We start from the raw sequence: 19,398 nt of genomic DNA, 5'->3' as shown, positions 1-19,398 counted from the left end.
TTGTTTAGAAATAAACAACTTTCACATATTTCGTAGATTTAAAAATTAAAATTAGAAAATAAATAAATATTAAATATAAATATATATAATTTAAAATTTATAATAAAAAAAATTATTCAAAAAATAAATAAAACTTCAAATAATTTCTTAAAATATTAAACATGCATTATAAAATTAGAAAATAAATAAAAAAATAAATTAGATCTTATATAAATAAAAGATAATTTTTTTTTATTAAAAACCATATAATAATAAAAAATAAAAAAATACTAAAAATATATAACGTAATTAACAATAGAAAATAATTTCATAAAAAACTATTATCAAATAAATTACAAACTCATAAATATAATAATTATAAAAAATATATTAATATAAATGCAACAACAAATTAAATAAAAAGAGAACTTCAAATAATTTATTTAAATATTAAATATATACTATAAAATTAAAAAAAAAATCACATCTTATATAAATAAATAAAATACTGTTTTTTAATATTAAAAACTCTTGTAAATGAATGAGGGTAAATTTGTAAATAGCACATGTTGATGTGGTTTTTCCTCTACATCTCTTCATTTTGAGGGGAGAGGATATTTACTGTTCACAGGTATATCCTCTCCTTCTATTCCTTGCAAAACCTTGGATCCAAACCAATAATATCCTCTCATTTCTTTCCTTGTGAACAGTACATCTATGGAAGCAAATAGAGCCTAACACTCTCTTCTTTGAGAGGAAAAAAGAACAGAGAGATGTTCCAAAAAAACTCGTTTCAAAAATTATTATATATATTCTGAAAATTTTGTTTGAGAAATTTTGTTTCAAAATACATCTCATATATCATAGAACTTTTTCCCAAAAGCTTTGTTTTGGAAAATTCATTCCAAAAAGCATGTTATGAGTTTTGGAAAGTTGGTTTAGGAAAACTTTTTTCATAATGCATTTTCTATATTATTGAAATTTTATCACGAAAATCTTAAGAATTTTCTTCAGGAAATTATATTATAAAATTCATGTGTCATAAATTCTGGAAAACTGGTTCTCCAAAAGATTTACATGATAGAAAATGAGAAAGACACCTTTTTAAGGATAAAATGGTTATTTTAAAAAACTATAGTGGTGCAGTTAGAAATTATTAGAATATGGAAAGAAAAATCCTCTAAAAATCTATCATGAATTATATAATTTGAAACTAAAAAATACATTTTGAATTTCACAATAAAAAACATAATTTAAAATATACAATACATATTACATTTTCAGATCTGAAATAGATTTTAGATTAAAAAATATATTTTAAATTATATAATTTAAAATATTTTTATAAATTATATAATTTAAAAATACATTGTAATTATACAATCTACCTTATTTCTAAATTACTTTATTAAAATCATTTGTAACTAAATATTTATGGGTGGTCCGATAGAGATTCAATAGCATATGATATGATAAGTCCAACAAACTCTCAGTAGATTTTCTAAATGGTTTTGATACCATATTAAGAAGTGAACTTTAAACTTAATTTAACCTTATAAATCAGTTTATAAGGTAAAGTTTGCACTCACTTATATATTAAATGTAGTCATCTCTATAGTCGATATAGGATCTTCAATGGTATTAGAGTCATTTTATGCCTATCCTAACGATAATTTGTTGCACTTATCAAACCATTTGTTGTTGGATCACCCATAAATATATAGTCTTACGCACGAGTTGTCACTCTCAGTGGAAAGGACGTGTTGGAGATTCCACATCAACTAAATATAAGAACATTTCATAGTATGTAAGTTAGTGCAAACCTTATCTTATAAATTAGTTTATGAGATGTAGTTAAACTTAAAATTCAATTTTAAAGCAAGCTAAGTTAACACTATTAATGGATGATATGATTCCTATGATTGGTTAGTACAGGCTTGAGTTTTTGTCATTTTTCAAACTTTTTTTAATAAATATACCTAACAAAAAAAAGATATAATAGTCATTTTAAATGAAATAATTTTAAAACTTTAACTTTCACACTATTCTATTTTTTTTAATTATAAAAATCTCCATTTTAATTTTATTTCTCTTCTTTTATTTTTCTTGTTTTATTTACTCTCAATATTATTTTTTTCTACAACAAACACACCTTTAAAAACATTAATGAGCATTTAACATATAATAAATATATTGAAAGTCATACTAGCAATCATTAAATAAATGTAAAACTGTTTCACACTCTTATAACCTTTAATTTCTTTGTAATACACATAACTGTTAGTACTTATTAAATGATTTTATCAGCCACATTGATTACTTTCTTTCCAGTTCAATTTTTTATTATTTTAATAAAAATAACATAAATTTAATTCAATTAATGTTTGTGAAGACAATTACTCGGAGTAGATAATATCATATAATAAAACCAATATAAATAAAGGGTTCATTTAATGAGTTTTTGCAATACATGAATAAAAGAAATCCTCAAAAGCAATACATATTGATTGCTTACAACTTTCAATTTGACTGGCTCTGAGCAATAACTCCCGTCAAGCCAATAACATTAAATTAAAAGATTCTATTCATTACAAGTGCAAGCACAAACTCAACCCCACCACCTCCATTTTTCTCTAAAACCACAAAACCAAACCAGCGTTTCAATTCACCACGTCCAAAATTCAGTTTCAGTGAGTTTGTTTTTTAGTTTCACATTTTCCCAGTTCTCTCCCCTTTTGCATGCAGATGAGTTGTCATGTGCTTGCCACAAATGCACCATGCGTTACATTCTCAGTTTTGAGTTTTTCATTCAATAATACATTTTTAATTTTTATCATTCTGTACTGATTTGTTTTTTTCTACACCATATAGCTGTTACTAGGTTGTATGATGATATGTTATGTGGGGTTAAGCCTTTAATTTACGTTCACCATTAATCTAAGGAAAAAGGTGGTAAAAATCTCATCATTATTTTCTTCAGCGGATTTTACTGCTTCTGTGTTATTGAAATGCAAAGTGTGTGAGGTCATGCAAATTGGCATCTATAAAGTCCCTTCTTCAGAATTCACAGAATCACCACAAAAAAGGGTAAGGCTTAGGAAGAACCAAACTCAGAAGTTTAGTCTCTTTTGCAGGTGAATTGAAACAAATGGATTTTGCCATGGGAGGTGCAGGTGGATCTGGGGATGATCACCATAATCACAATCACAATTACAGCCACAATAAGATCTCAAACAAAGGGAAAAAGGCCTACCATGGTCACAACGCTGATAGAACATCTAAGCTTGAAGAGTAAGATGAGTTTTACTTATGAACAACTTCTTTATTTTATTTGTTTTTAAGTTTTGAATTAAGAAAGATATGTAAAAAGGGTTAACCTTGTCTCATTCTACAGCCTACACCACAAGATCTACCTAAAATTTGTGCAGTTTTGATCTATTTCAATTGTTTATGTTCATGATGAAAATCAATAATTTTTGTGGCCGGCTTGGTCTTGCTTTTGCTTTGTTTAGTAGTTTTAAAGGAAAAAGCTTTGTGGATCAACTTTTTTCAGGAGACATTTGGGTTTAATTAAGATCATGATTTTTTTTTTGTTTCTTTTTCATATTTTTGTTAATTTTAATTTGGGAGTAATTGTCTCCAGATTTTTTGTTGTGTAGTAGGTACACAACACAACGAGGTGAGTTGATATCATTTTGACTTTTTTTTTGTTTTTGATCTCGTAAAAGATGAGAGTGGGCATGGCATGAGTTTAAAAAATTGAAATATAATTCATTTCCATTTTATTTAGTAGGTTTAAGAAACATTTTGAAAAAAAAGGGATTAAATAGTTGAATACATTGTATTTATACGTCTAACTTATGTGGGTTGGATTAGGTTGTTAATCCCTTTACCATATTTTACTTAATTCAACGGATTATAATTGAGTCGAAACTGATTGATTCATTGGACCTTATTTTAAAAAAAAAAAAAAAATTAATTCTAATGTTATTAATGTTGTTGGGAAAAATCTTAATGACTATAAAGTATTTGGTCAAAATGAGTTTTCTTAATCAAAATTAAATTACAATAATAAATGAATATTTACAACTTTAAATTTAATTACCATCACTATGTTGCATATCTTTTCCATCTATATATGAATTAAATATCCTTTTATATGCTATGGTATCAACACTTAAAATGTTCCAAGCCTTAAATAATTTTTTTTTTATTGTAAAAAAATTGGATGTCCCAAACAAGCCTTTCATTGAAAGGTATCCACTTAAATGCATTTTTTGAATATGAATATTGTGAACAAAATATTCCCTACCTTTAATAAATTCATTTTATACCCCAATTAAATACTGATAATTTAGTTATAATTTTTTTTTTCAACTATCGATCTATAATCCCTACCTTTTCTATATTTTTCATAAAAATATTACTTTAACAACAACATAAATATAATCGTTTGTAATTTTTTTTAAAATTTTATTTTTTCATTTCTCGCATACATTTACTAAAAGATTATTTATTCTTCTACTTCTAACAATTGTAGCAATTTATTATTGGGTTGTAAACATCTCAACACTCATTTTCAATTGTAGAAGTATTATTAAATTTCACTTCACTTTCTTGTTAATTTGAACATGAATTATATTTTAGATAGTTGTTGATGTCTTGTCTTATGTCTATATATAGTATATTCTCTCTCTCTAGCTTGTGTAATTTTTTTAGGGGTATTCGTGATTCAAATCACCTTGCAATACTATCTATTAACTGTGATATTTATTTTGGAATTAAAGAATGTTTCGCAAGTGTCCACATCCAACTAAAAGCACAAGATGTCAAATAGCAGAAGAACTTGGACTTGATCCAAAACAAGTAAAGTTTTGGTTTCAGAATAAGAGAACTCAAATAAAGGTAATCTATATATATTTATTTATTTATTTATTTTTCTTTTCATATTTATTAAAAAAATTCTTTTAAGTGATAATAACCATTTTACATCTGTTTGATTCTAGACTCAAACTGAAAGAACAAATAACAGTATCTTTCGTATTGAGAATGAAAGGATACGTAACGATAACCTCTTATTAAGAGAGGCATTCAAAAATATAATTTGTCCATCTTGTGGAGGTCCATCTAATGTCGATGAAAAACGTCAACGTTCTCTGGAACAACTTCGTCTTGAAAATGCTCGTCTTAGAGAAGAGGTTTGTTGACTAGTTTCATTGATTTTTACATGAATTGTTTATTTCAATAACTTTTTTTATTACTACAGTATATGATTCATGTTTATTTATGATGTTTTTTTTTTCAGCATGAGAAGGTGTCTAGTGCTCTAGAAAAGTACATGGATAAACCAATGTTAGACCTAAACATGGACTACACTCTTATGAGGGGATCTTCATCACAAGGTGGCTCAATGAGTGGTTCGTTTCAAGACGAAGATACCATGTCCAACCTTGGGAGAAAAATAACACAAGTGGAAAAAACAATGATGTCACAAACTGCAGTGGCTGCTAAGGAAGAATTAGTTAAGCTTTTGTGCACCAATGAGCCCATATGGGTCAAATCTTCAAATGATCAAAGATTTGTTCTTCATCTTGAAAGCTATGAACAATTCTTTCCAAGGATTAATCACTTCAAGAATTCCCAAGCCCGTGTAGAATCCTCAAAAGATTCACGAGTTGTGAGAATCAAGGCAACTGAATTAGTTGACATGTTTTTGAACTCGGTTAGTACTTATGGCTTTATTAGAATCTCTATTTGTCTGTCTCCATTTATATAATCATATCCATGATTTTTTTACCTACAAGGAAAATTGGGAAAATCTTTTCTCAACAATTGTTACAAAAGCACGCACAATCGAAGTACTTGAAAATGGTTCAAATCGAAGTGGAGTTTTGTTGTTGGTATTCTCATAAACCTTGTGTGATAAGTTTCTCTATTACATTTCAGTTTTACAAAGCAAGAGTGAATACCTCTTTTTTGTGTTGTTTATGCAGATGAATGAAGAGATGCATGTTCTTTCACCTTTAGTTCCATCTCGAGAATTGTGCTTCCTTCGCTATTGTGAACAAATTGAAGCACATTCATGGGTGATAGTAGATGTTTCGGTTGACTGCACCAACGGGAACAACAATCCTAAGTATTGGAGGTTTCCCTCTGGATGCATGATTCATGAAATTTCAAATGAGTTATGCTGGGTGAGTATGCTGCGGTGAACTAAGTCATCACCTACTATGCTTCTATATTATAACTTAAACAAATTTGTGCTATAACACTATATTCTTTCTCCTAGATTTCTTGGGTTGAACATGTGGAAGTGGATGAGAAGATTGAAACGCATCAACTATACAAAGATATCGTTAATAACAATATTGCATATGGAGCAGAAAGATGGCTTTTGGAACTTCAAAGAATGTGTGCAAGATTTTCAAGTGTTGGAGTTGAATGCATACCTAATTACGACTCCTATGGAGGTTCTTAATTATTTCTATCTTTATTCCAAACCTGTTAATACATATATACATACCTAATTAAGACCATATCTGTCATGAATTTTTAGTGATCACTACTCTTGGAGGAAGGAAAAATATGATGAGGTTTTCTGATCAAATGGTGAAAAACTTCTATGGAATTTTAAACATGGTGTCAACTAAGAGAGACTTTCCAGAACATTTAGCTGAGGAGAATATTAATATTAGGATCACTACTCGGAAATACACCAACTCAAGTCTATCAAATGGCATGATTATATTCATTGCTACCACTTCTTTTCGGCTTCCACTCCCCTCAGAAAATGTTTTTGACTTCTTCAGAGATCCAATAAAACGTGCTAAGGTTCATACACTTAGCAACCCACTCTTTTATTTTTTGTCAATATATAATTAATTTCTTGTTAGCAATTTATAATTTTGCATCATGGACTCATTTATTTGTTACCTTTTTGTTTTTATAGTGGGATGTTATGTGTTATGAGAGTCCAGTACATGAAGTTGCACGTATATCCATTGGAACTCAACCTAGCAACTATATATCAATTATTCAGGTACTTTTTTTTATCAGCAAAACTTATGAATCAATCAAGAACAAAACGAAGATAAATGAATGTTTCAATGATATATATATATATATATATATATATATATGTGTGTAATTTAGTTTTCTTTTACTTTATTGTATTATTGATTAAAATTGTTTTAATGATTGATATGAAACAGCCCGTCCACCGAAATGCAAATAACATGGCTATTATTCAAGAAAGTTGTATTGATCCTTTGGGATCATATGTTGTATATTCCCCCATCAATATATCTGACATAAAGATGGCAATAAATGGTGAAGAATCAACAACATTGGCAATTTTTCCATCAGGCATTGTCATCTCAAAGGATGAGCAATCTATTACAAATGCTTCTGCATGGAGCAGTGGAAGTGATGATACAAGAACACACAGTACTCTATTGACTGTGGCTTTCCAAATAATGATGAATGGTCCAACAACTATGATAGCAGAATCAAAGACGGTTGTTAACTCTCTCATGACCTCAACAATACAAAATATAAACCATGCTTTGATAAATGGTTCTAATTTAGAGTTTTAATATTTTCTTTTTCCTTTTTATGAAAGATCATATCGATGGAAGTTTTGCTTCCATTATTTGTTGGGAGTTGTAGGATCTTGTTTATGTGCCATTTTGCATAATGATATAAGACAACAAAATTACCTACATATACTTCAATTTTAAATTATTTATATATTTTTATTTTATACGTATCTATAAAATGATTTTGATTACGAGATAAAGATATTATTTTCTTTATAATTATCCTTGGCATCAAACCTATGTGGTGGGAATTGTCGGGAGGAGATGACAAGATCATGGTATAGTCGAATTTTAGAATAAAAATAATGGATAACCGCAATGGATTTAATTGAGGCGAAGCTTGTTAGAATTGAGTTGTCAGAATAAAATTTTGTCATTCTAGGTGGACTTCAAATAGTATTTTGTCATTCTAAGACCCATTGGGCCTAGCTTTATAAACTTTCTTTTATCTATTTTCTTCTGGCAATATCTTCCTGCACCTCCGTGTTTTCTTTCAGCATCTCCATAGAAGTGAAATGACAGTTTTATCATTTTTTTCATCTGTATTGTTGACATCATTTCGAATTCTAAAATTCAAAATACAAAATTGTATGTTTCAAATTCTAAAATTTGAAATTTGAAATTATATTTCGAATTTTAGAGTTCAAAAGTCTAGGAATTATGCAATTTAGAAATGAATTTTTGTACCTTTTGTTCAAGGGTGATTTTGAAATTGAAGGATTTATGGAGGTGCAGGAAAAAAATATGGAAGTAGATAAAGAAATTGCCTTTTCTTCTTTTTCCGTTCTTCTTTTTTCTTTCCTTTCTTCCTTTCTTCAACTCCTCTCTGATCTAATTTTCTTTTAATTCAATTCTTATTTTTTTTTCAAAATCAAATTCCATCTTACCAAAACTACCGTATTGAAGATCAAATATACTCAAACAAACTTCAATTAAGAATAAGTGTTTTTTCTCTAAATATTTCAATTCATTTTTTTATTAGTATTGAGTTTAATATTGGTTTGATCAAGTGAAAACATAATTCTCTAGTTTAATTTAGGCTTGATTTTATTATGTTGTTTTAAGTTTAATTTTAGCATTTTCTCTAGTTTTTGCTTGGAGTGCAAGTCATTTTTAAGTAAGAAAGTACATTTGATAAACTATTGTAAATGAAATAAATTTAAGAATTTAGTTGAACATCAATCTGAATGAGTATAGTTATATTTATGCATGTTTGATGTTTGAAATTAGTTGATAATCCTTTTATATATGATTTTCAAATGTTGAATGATGATATGTTTAAGTTAAATTGGGTGCATGAGGTAAGAAGAACTCACTTTTTTTTTCATATTAAATTACATATTCTCATAATTCGCTTATATATTTATATTAGTGGGAACACAATGTCTATATTCACTTTTTTTTTCTCAATTTTCATAACAGATAGAAATGTAATTTATATATAGAAATAATTTTAGATGTGTTCAAATTGAAAAACAAAAAATGGAGTAGAGTGATTGAAAGTGAGGGTTATTTTATTTTATGTGAGATTTTGTGTGAAAATGTGTGGGAGTGTGTTCTCTTTGTTAAGTGTGTTTGTTTCGATGAGGGAGGAGGGAGGGGGAGGAGGATGGAGTATTTTTTTGTGTTTGTTTCAAGGGTTTTGAGAGTGGGGGGACTGGATGAGAGAGAAGGTGCATGATATTTTTCACTATTCACAGAATGAAGAGATTTGTGAGACTTATGTAGGATTATTGTATTTTACCTAAATATCCCTGTGCAAGCATTTTATTAGAATATACAAAATTAAATATTACATAATTTTTTTTATTATTTATAATTTTAAAAATATTTAATTATACTATTAATAACAACGTATAATTATAAATAATGAAAATAAAAAAATTAAATTATAATATCAACAATATATATAGTTATATAAAGTAATAAATGAATATAATAATAAATATTATTTTCATAAATTTTAATGTATTTAATAAATTTATTTCAATTTAACACAAAAATATTTTATATTATGGATATTATATATTAAAGACATTTAATTAATTCAAACTTACAAAAAAAAATTATAATTCATTATTCAAATATTTTTTAATAACAATGATAAATTTGTAAACTTACACTAAATCATCATCACAAATTCATTCTATTATTCCTCAATCTAAACAACATCACATATCCTTACACATCGTCTCTAATCCTCACAAATTCAGTCCCTCCCCTCCTCCCAGATTCCTTTCTCAATCCAAACAGAGTCATATAAAAACTGTACATTAATATTAATTTAAAATATTAAAAATTAATTTTTATTAGTAATTCATATGAAATGACAAAATACTTCATTGTATTAATAAAATAAGATATATTAAATAAGGATAGAATAAGAAAAAATTTGTGTGTACCAAACAGTTATAATGAGAAATTCCCTTTATATATAAGTATAAATTATTTAATATTTTAAAAACTTATTTGTTATATTTCAATAAAGTACCTTATAAATATAAATAAAATGGTGGAATATGAATAAATAATAAATAGTTTTATATGACTGAGTAAATAGTTTTATATTGCTTGTTTATAGTTTTATATGACTATATATTTACTTTGTCTCTGAAATCTTTTTGAACGTTATATCTTTGTAAATAGTATGTTATAACGGTTGATAATAGTGTATTACTTTGTTTATGTTGTTTAACTATTTTTTTAAGGGTTGGAGTATTTTTTTAAGTGTTTTATGTTTTATGTTTTTTTTTAATTTATTATTTTTTATTGATTAAAAAAATATTATACACTATTTTATGTATAGTTTTTAACAAATTTACAAAAATATTTATATCATAAAATAAATCTGAATAAGCTGAAATAAACTCTTCTAAATGCACTACACTGTTACACCAATTAGGCAAAGTAATACTAGTCCATTTTCAAAATACACGAGTAAAATAATTAATGTGCAATTTTTGGTTACTTTTTTCAAATAATACATGTCTATTTTTAACTAATTTGTGTCTATTTTCGAAATAAATAAATAAAAGGCCGTTTGTTAGTTTTAAATCCACCTTCCCTTATATTTTTATGAAATACGAAATATTTTTCTGCTATTTATTTTAAAATGGACACACAAGAAATTCGTAAATAGATTCATCGTATTATATATCATTACTCTTTCTAAAAATTAAATATTTATATATTTATTAGGACGTGAGCGTAAATATTGAAGAATAATGACAGCATTATATTTAAATCGTTTTTTAAAAGCTTTTTTTGTTTCTTATTTAAAAGTAGAAAATTATTAACTTTTATTTTTTAATTATATAATTTTTTACACATTAAAAATAAATAAAAAATAATACAAAAAAATTAATTAGATTTATAATTAAGAAAGATAAAAACGTATATTAAAATGTATAAATAATCTTGAAATTATTTTAATTGCTTAAATAAAATATTAAATATTTTAATTTTATGATATGCCTTTTTTTAATTATTGATAATGTTCAATTAATAAAAATGGCAAAAATAAAGTAGCATTAATTCGGAAAAAATATAAAAAAAAGCGTTTTAAAAAAATATAATAATAATAATAATAATAATAAAATAATAAGTAAAATTAAAAAAAAGGAAGAGAAGATAACATTAGAAAAATGATATCTTTGGATATTAAAAGTGTTTAAAGATTTAAAACTAAAAAAAAATTGTTAATTATTTCCTTTAAAAGTAAAATTCAACGTTTAAATATGTACATATATAGTTTAAGTTTTTTTATTATTCCTCTTTAATTTTTGTTTTAAAAAATATAAATTTTTTAAATAAGTAAAATAAATGTTTATTTTAGGACTCAACTAGGATTTATCCCCATTTGTAACTTAAAAGAGAAAAAATACAAAGGGGACAATGAGTACCTCATCATCGACAAAAAAATTGTAATACTTCATTCCTAAATTAGTGTTCTGACATAGCTTCGTTTCCAAATTTGTTCATCCTTCAAATTCCCCAACATTTCAAATTGAAGCCTAGGACTCCAATATCCTTCGATATTGTTTGTGACTGTCACTTCTTGTTGGACAACAGTTTCTCCAACCACAATCTTTTCAGTAAGCAGTGCAATCTCAATATTCGTTTACAAAAATTTTGTGGAAGAACTTGTTAGGTCTAAGTATAAGAGAGTCTTATGCATTCAAATAGATCCTTTTTTTAGATGTGAGTGTTGAATTTCTTCATTTTCATTCAAATTTTGCATGTTCAACCTTTTAAGATTTAGCCTTTAGGTGAATATATAATGTTAATATATATATATCCTATAAGTTACTTGTCATGTTTTGGTCCATGAATGATAAGGTTTCTATTAGTGAAGCAAGGTCAAATTAGGTTTAAATTAAAACACATATTTATTGTTTGCTTACCTCTATTAGAAAGACACGACATTATATTAAGAGCAAACATTGTGAATTTAAAGCAATAAAGAATGTAATGATACTCATAAATAATGTAAAATTGGTTGTGTATAGTATATGGTTGAGACACTTATTACCGTAAATGAAGATGAATATTCCTTGTCTGATGTGATGCTTTAATGTAGCGTACGTAATCGCACGTAATTGTAATGAAGAAAGAGAGGTTTTGATGAACCCTAATTGTAGAGAAAAATAAATATAAAAGAAACTTTTATTCACTTGTATATTAGAGAGTAAAATACATGGTGTATATATAAGAAAAAGATTAAGACCTAGCTGAAACAGAAAAGAAAAGTTGGGTCAAACAAACAAAGCCCAATAATTTAAAATAGAAAATTAAATATATTAACACCCCTCAAGCTGGGGAGTAGATATTTGTCAGGCCCAGCTTGGATTTGAGAGTAGAGAATTGTGCGGAAGCAAGGGGCTTGGTGAATATGTCAGCAACTTGCATTGCAGAAGTAATGGGTAGTAGTTTGAGGAGACCAGAGTTAAGTTTTTCACGAACTAGGTGGCAATCAATTTCGATATGCTTGGTTCGTTCATGAAAAACTTGATTGGAAGTTATTTGAAGGGCAGATTTATTGTCACAGTACAGGGTTGCAGGCTGGGAGAGAGGTAGATGTAAATCCTGAAGGAGGTAAGACAACCATTGTAACTCACATGTGGTGGTGGCAAGGGCTCTATACTCGACTTCAAAGGAGCTGCGGGAGATAGTTGACTGCTTCTTTGATTTCCATGATATTAGGGAGTCTCCTAAGTAGATGGAATATCCAGTGACAGATTTGCGTGTGGTAGGATATGTTGCCCAGTCAGAGTCACTAAAACCACAAAGGTGAAGTGAACTAGTGTGAGAAAAATATAGTCCTTCACCAGGGGTGCCCTTGAGGTAACGCAAAAGACGTGAGACAGCTTGCTGATGATGAGTTGTGGGTGCAGATATGAATTGACTTAAATTGTGGACAACGAAGGCGATGTCTGGTCGCGTGTTGGTTAAGTAAATTAGACGTCCAAGGAGTCTTCTGTATTGAGAAGTGGCATCAGCATCGAGAGGTGAGCCTTGGTCGGGAGAGAGACGGGAGGTGTGAGTCATAGGAGTGGCCACAGGTGCAGAGTCAAGCATGCCAGTTTCTTAAAGGAGATCAAGAGTATACTTGCGTTGACTTAAATGAAGACCAGTACTGTTGCGAGCAATTTCCAGTCCCAAAAAGTAAGTGAGATTACCTAAATTTTTTATCTTGAAGTGATGGTGAAGGGATGCAGTAATTGTATTGATTTCCTCCGTGTCATCACCAGTTAAGAGCAAGTCATCAACATAAACAAGAATAACAGTGAATTTATCATTATTATATTTAAGAAAAAAAGAGTGATCAGCAACAGAAATAGAGTAATTATTTGATAAAAGAAAAGTAGAAAGTTTGGCGTACCATTGGCGACCAGCTTGACGAAGGCCATACAAAGACCGTTGAAGCTTGCAAACATGCTGGGGAGAAGGAAGAGAGAGGCCAGGTGGGGGGTCATGTATATCTCTCTTCGTGGAGATCACCATGAAGAAATGCATTATTGACATCAAGTTGTTTGTAATCTTTCATGTGAAGGGTGTCCTAGTCTATAATGCCATAGTGTTTTGTCTGTACCATATTACGAAGTGGACTTTAAGCCTAACTTAACCCCATAAAACCGGCTCATAGGATTGAGGTTTGCACCCACTTATATACAATGAAAGGCTCTAATCTCTAGTCGATGTGGGATCTCCAACACACCCCCTCACGCCGAGACTGCCAACTCGTGCGTGTGACTATATATTATGGGTGGTCCGATAGCGGCCCGATAGCGGGTGACACGATAGGCCCAACAAATACTCGCTAGGATAGGCTCGAAATGGCTCAGATACCATATTACAGTAAATGAAGATGAATATTCCTTGTCTGATGTGATGCTTTAATGTAGCGTACGTAATCGCACGTAATCGTAATGAAGAAAGAGAGGTTTTGATGAATCCTAATTGTAGAGAAAAATAAATATAAAATAAACTTTTATTCACTTGTATATTAAAGAGTAAAATACATGGTGTATATATAAGAAAAAGATTAAGATCTAGCTGAAACAGAAAAGGAAAGTTGGGTCAAACAAACAAAGCCCAATAATTTAAAATAGAAAATTAAATATATTAACAACACTATATAATATACGGTCAAGTGGTCTTTCAATTATTAAGGTGAGAACATCTCGATAATCCAAAACAAAGATTTTTTAAGTATGAATTTATAGAGAATCTGTACTTTATGTCTTTATAGTGCATAGATTAACTATGATATCTACGATAATTTAGGTTGATTAACATTAAATTAGTTCACCAACATTAAATTAAATTACACATTTAATACTAACTTTAGTGTCATATGACATTTTATACATACTCCACATTTTGAACAAAAACATAAACAGAAATGTATTAAGAATTGACATCCAAAATATTAAAGCATACAAATAACAAGTAGGATGATATCTTCCCGAGCATACAATACAAGAAAAGATTGCCTATCGGAGGTGTATTGGTGTCATTTATGTATAATGTTGGATTATCATTTATTTTGAATTGAGTCAAATTTTCGTTGATATTGAATACGTAATGTCATTCATTACATTAACACGAATTATTTGAATAACATTAAAAGGTGTCGCTTGATAAAAAAAATTGAAAAATGAAATCTAAAAAAAATGAAAAATGGTCATATTGCCGTTTGATAATGCAAGTTTTGAGATTGTAATTAACTTTCAATATATTATTGTTATTATCTTTGTTTGTTATTTATGTGGGGGTGGGAAACGCAACATAGACTCTTTCTTCCTACACCTCCATACCTTCTTGTGCCACCCCAATACTAAATATGAAAATACCATTTTATCCTTTTTTTTTCACCTCCTTGAATTTAAAAAATAAGCCTATGGATTATGTAATCCGGATAAATTCCGGATTACATAATCCGGAAGTCAATTTCATATTTAGAAAAGACTTCCGGATTATGTAATCCAGAAGCTAATAACACATCTGAAAAAAAGACTTCCGGATTACATAATCTGGAAGCTAATCTTATGTATAGAAAAGACTTCCGGATTATGTAATCCGGAATCTAATCACAAAAGACTTCCGGATTACATAATCCAGAAGCTAATTCTGAATTTAGAAAAAGACTTCCGGATTATGTAATCCGGAATATTGAAAAGGGTATTTTTGGAATAAGAAAAATTTATGGGGGTGGCACAAGAAGGTATGGAGGTGCAGGAAGAAGCAGCCCGCAACATAGTATCCAGAGATTGGGTGTGGGCTCTGTTTTTGGGCTTTCTTGGGTTTTTATTGTTTCAAGCATGCCTCTCTGGAGATATTTTTATGTGCTTTTTATATTGGATTGATATTCCTTGAATGTTTTTTTTTTTTATCGATAAGAAATATTTTTTTTTTGTTATATATAATATTTATTTATATTTTATTCTAATATATTATTTATAAATTATGAAAAAATAATTCCATCTTCTTAATAAGAGAGGTAACAAAATATTTATTATATAATATCTAATTATATATTTTTCCAATATATTCTTTATAAATTATGAAAAAAAGAGTTTTATTCCATCTTCTTAAGAAGAGAGGGGTAAGGTGATTATCAATTTACTTTTTGGAAAGTATTTTTTAAGAACCATTTATATATAATGTTCAGATTGTACTGTGTCCCATATATATGCAATTCGTAAATAGATTCATTGTATATCATTACTCTTGCCACAACTTATTAGTTATCTATTTACTAGCATATGCATGTATCGAACAGATGGAGAAAATGACAACATTTCCCGTAGTTTTTTTACCGTTTAAAACAAAATTTGTTTGATTATTGTTTAAAAAGTGGAAAAATATTCATTATTATTTAATTATATCCTTATTACACATATTAAAACAAACAAAAAATAGTATAAAATTATTACATTCATGATTGAGAAAGAAAGTATATATTAAATAAATATAAACCATTTTGAAACTGTTTCAATTGCTTAAAGAAAACATTAAATATTTTTAATTTGTTTATATGTAAATTAAAAGCACATATTTAATATTGAAAAACTACAACCAAATGTGTGTGACGATCAACAATCACAGTAACAATCAAAGCTGAAACAAAGAAAAAGGGCATACCATGCACAATTCTGATAAAAAAAGTAAGATGAATTTTACTTCTTTCTGATCAGTTTCAGTTTTTTCTTATAATTTTAATTTGCTAGGTTTTGGATTATGAGTGAATGATATATAAGAAAGGGCTAATTGTCGTAATCCACAGCAGATACAACAAGATCTACAATTGATAGATCTCTTGCTCAATGGAGCAATCTCTATCTATCTATTCAGTTTTTTAATCAGGTTTTTTTATCTTTCATATTTTAAGAGAATCTAATTTTTCTATTTATTTCTTTTAAAGTTGAATTAGTATCCCTTCCTATTTGTAAGTCTCATAATTTTTTTTCCAAAAACTTAAAATGTTTTATTAAATATTTTCTATTCCACTATATACTGTTTTTTGAATTTTCTGTGAGGTTTTTTTACACATTCTCTTGGTTATTGCTACTTGATATAATTATTGATTTGTATAATTAAGCTGATTATGAATATTTTGAATATCTTTTATACTAGTTTCTTGTTTTTTAGTAATCGTTTTAAATGGTGAATTTATTACTTCTTAATTTTTTTTTTCAGGGAATTTTACTTCATCTAAGGAAGGAATTACACTTATAATTTTATTGGTAGCTGTTTTTCACAATTTTTCGATCATTTTACCATATTTATTTGAAGGTTATCTAGATAAACCATTAAAAAAACAGATTTTGTTTATGTACTAACTACAAAAACTCATAATATTAAAAAAAATAAAAATCTACGGGACCTAGTTCAGAAAATGTCTCTATTATAAAAGTAAGATTATAATATTTGTTTCACGAGAATAACACTCAATCTCACAAGGATGAAATACAAAATCTTTCTAGTCTCTCACTAGGATTTCTAATCTCACACTATGGTGGATATCTCCTATCTCTTTTTCTCTTCCTCAGAAGTTCCCTTTATAAAATGAGAGAAAGACTTATTCAGAAAGAGATTAATGCTCATTATATTTTCAAGAGAGTTACAATTCCCAAAATACTTTTTAATGACCATCATTGAATATATTCAATGGATTAATCTCCCATCAAATTAAGGAGAGATTCCCAACATTTATCTTTCTTAATTGACTTAATTGAGGGTATCAATAATTCAACTTCCCACAATAGTGTTAACAATATTCATTGGTCATAATCTCCCATAAAATCAAGGAGGGATCCCAACACTATATAATTATCAAATTTATTTATCCTACACAAATTTATTTACTTTAACTTTATTTTGATGCTTGCTCACTTTACTCAATTTTAAAGTCATTCTGCTAATTTAAACAGACTTTGGAACAGTACTGCGTATGGAGCAAAATGGTGACTTTGGAACTTCAATAAACGTGAGAGATTTACTTGAAGCACAATGCCACCTGATTGTTAAATCGAAGGAGGTAACTCATTTTAATTTTTTTTATTGCAAATCTATTACTATTTATTCATTTAATTGAATTTGCTTTTAATTAACATGTGACCTTAGTAAGCTATATGGTTATAGATGGGTATTGATCCATCTACAAACCTTGTCAACCCAACTTCATTACATTTTGATGTTTTCGTTTAAACCATTAGTATGGTTAAATTTGTATTCCCCCAACTATACCTAATTAGGTTCAGGTTTTAGGTGGTAAGTTTTCAAATTGAGCTTAAACAAATATAAATTAGTATAAAAATCTTACACTAGAAAAAATATTTTAATTTAAAAATCCTTTTAATGATGGATTGACAACTTTTTGTTAGTCAAGTCATGAAAATAAATAAGTTTTTTTTTTTATTTCACAAATTGTCCTTTAATTAATCTATTATATTTGATTCAATTTTAGTAATTATTATTCTTTGAAGTAAGGAAAAATATAGTTGAAATTCTCACACTTACATATAAAAATATTTTATATAAAAATATTTTATATAAAAATATTTTATATATAAATATTTTATATATAAATATTTTATATATAAATGTAACATCTTATAAACCGATTTTATAAGATTGAATTAAATTTAAAATTTTATTTTTAATAAATAAAAATAAATATTCTCTCAAAATATTAAAAATTTCAATTTAAATTTTGAACATTCTACAATATTTAGTAAGGGAGAACGATGGTTGCTCCGAAGTACACAAATCCAAGCTAGTGAAATGCTATGATTATATTCATTATTAATTTTCTTCTACTCCTTCTAAGCAATGTGGTTGACTTTTTTTTATAAATTCAATTTGTTAAGCTTAGAAACTAAACTTCTCAAAAACAATTTAGTAATATATAATTAATGTTATTGTTAGTAAATTATAATTTTGCATTGAAGCCTCATTCATTCATTAGTTATTATCTTATGGTAGTATCTTGTGAGTTATGAGAGTTTGGTGAATAAGATTGCATGTATCTATTGGAACTCATCGTTGCAACTATATACAAATTATATATTTACTTAATTAGTACTATATTAATTTCTAGAAGGATACTTGATTATGTATTGACATTATTTTATTTCTTAATTAGTCATTAATTTATAATGATTTAAATAAATTTGTAATCTATATAATATATGATTAATTTTTTGTCGTAGTATTTAATGTTTTATTTTCTATTTTAATCCCTCTTAATTTATTAGGTTTTTTTTGTAAAGTTCTTTAAAAGAAGCAAAAGTTGTAAACCAAATACAAACAAAATAAATAAATATGATAAGGATTTCATATTCGAGTGTGTGTATATAGTATGTATATCGTGAATGCACAATTTATTACTATTGTGAATTAATATATAAGTATATGGAAGATATATAAATATATTATATTGAAATTGCTTACCTTATATAGGAATAGTCAAATACTTAATTTTATTATTAATGCTTTTGACATGAATTTGATTAAATTTACTTTACTCATTTAAGTTAATATACTTTACATACTTTGGGTAATGAGTGAGGATCAATTATCCTATCAATATACTTGACATTGACATAAAGATGACTATGTTGAAAATTCATTTCCCAATGTTAATTCTTCATCACATTGTTATCTTAAAAAAATCACAAATTTATGATAAATGCTAATTTTTTCTATTATAAACAATTAAAAAATATATAGGGTGCTCTAATCTTTATAAAAAATTACTTAAAATATTTTAAAAAATATCTACATATACCATGAAATAAAAATCAATTTTAGAGAC

At 27.4% G+C, this 19,398-nt stretch overlaps 1 protein-coding gene across 1 annotated transcript; it reads left to right on the top strand.

Moving 5' to 3' along the window:
* The first annotated feature begins 3,014 nt into the window (after positions 1-3,014).
* On the top strand, positions 3,015-7,701 carry LOC137833134 (homeobox-leucine zipper protein HDG11-like). The gene is made up of 10 exons (XM_068641505.1): positions 3,015-3,270; positions 4,767-4,884; positions 4,986-5,177; positions 5,285-5,701; positions 5,784-5,879; positions 5,973-6,173; positions 6,269-6,449; positions 6,536-6,810; positions 6,929-7,018; positions 7,191-7,701. The coding sequence occupies exons 1-10, from the start codon at positions 3,128-3,130 to the stop codon at positions 7,572-7,574; spliced, it is 2,097 nt and encodes a 698-aa protein (XP_068497606.1). The 5' UTR covers positions 3,015-3,127; the 3' UTR covers positions 7,575-7,701.
* The last annotated feature ends 11,697 nt before the right edge of the window (positions 7,702-19,398 follow it).

The sequence above is a fragment of the Phaseolus vulgaris genome, chromosome 6 (genome assembly GCF_000499845.2).
Source record: "Phaseolus vulgaris cultivar G19833 chromosome 6, P. vulgaris v2.0, whole genome shotgun sequence".
NCBI lineage: Eukaryota > Viridiplantae > Streptophyta > Magnoliopsida > Fabales > Fabaceae > Phaseolus > Phaseolus vulgaris.
The sequence above is the reverse complement of the archived record's forward strand: the minus strand, read 5'-3'. Positions and strand labels throughout refer to the sequence as shown.

Excerpts from the sequence above, each read along its gene's own strand:
- LOC137833134 (XM_068641505.1), top strand. The coding sequence starts at position 3,128 with ATGGATTTTGCCATGGGAGGTGCAGGTGGATCTGGGGATGATCACCAT. Across the intron at positions 5,880-5,972 it reads GAAGTGGAGTTTTGTTGTTG|ATGAATGAAGAGATGCATGT; the intron begins GTATTCTCATAA and ends TTGTTTATGCAG. Across the intron at positions 7,019-7,190 it reads ACTATATATCAATTATTCAG|CCCGTCCACCGAAATGCAAA; the intron begins GTACTTTTTTTT and ends GATATGAAACAG.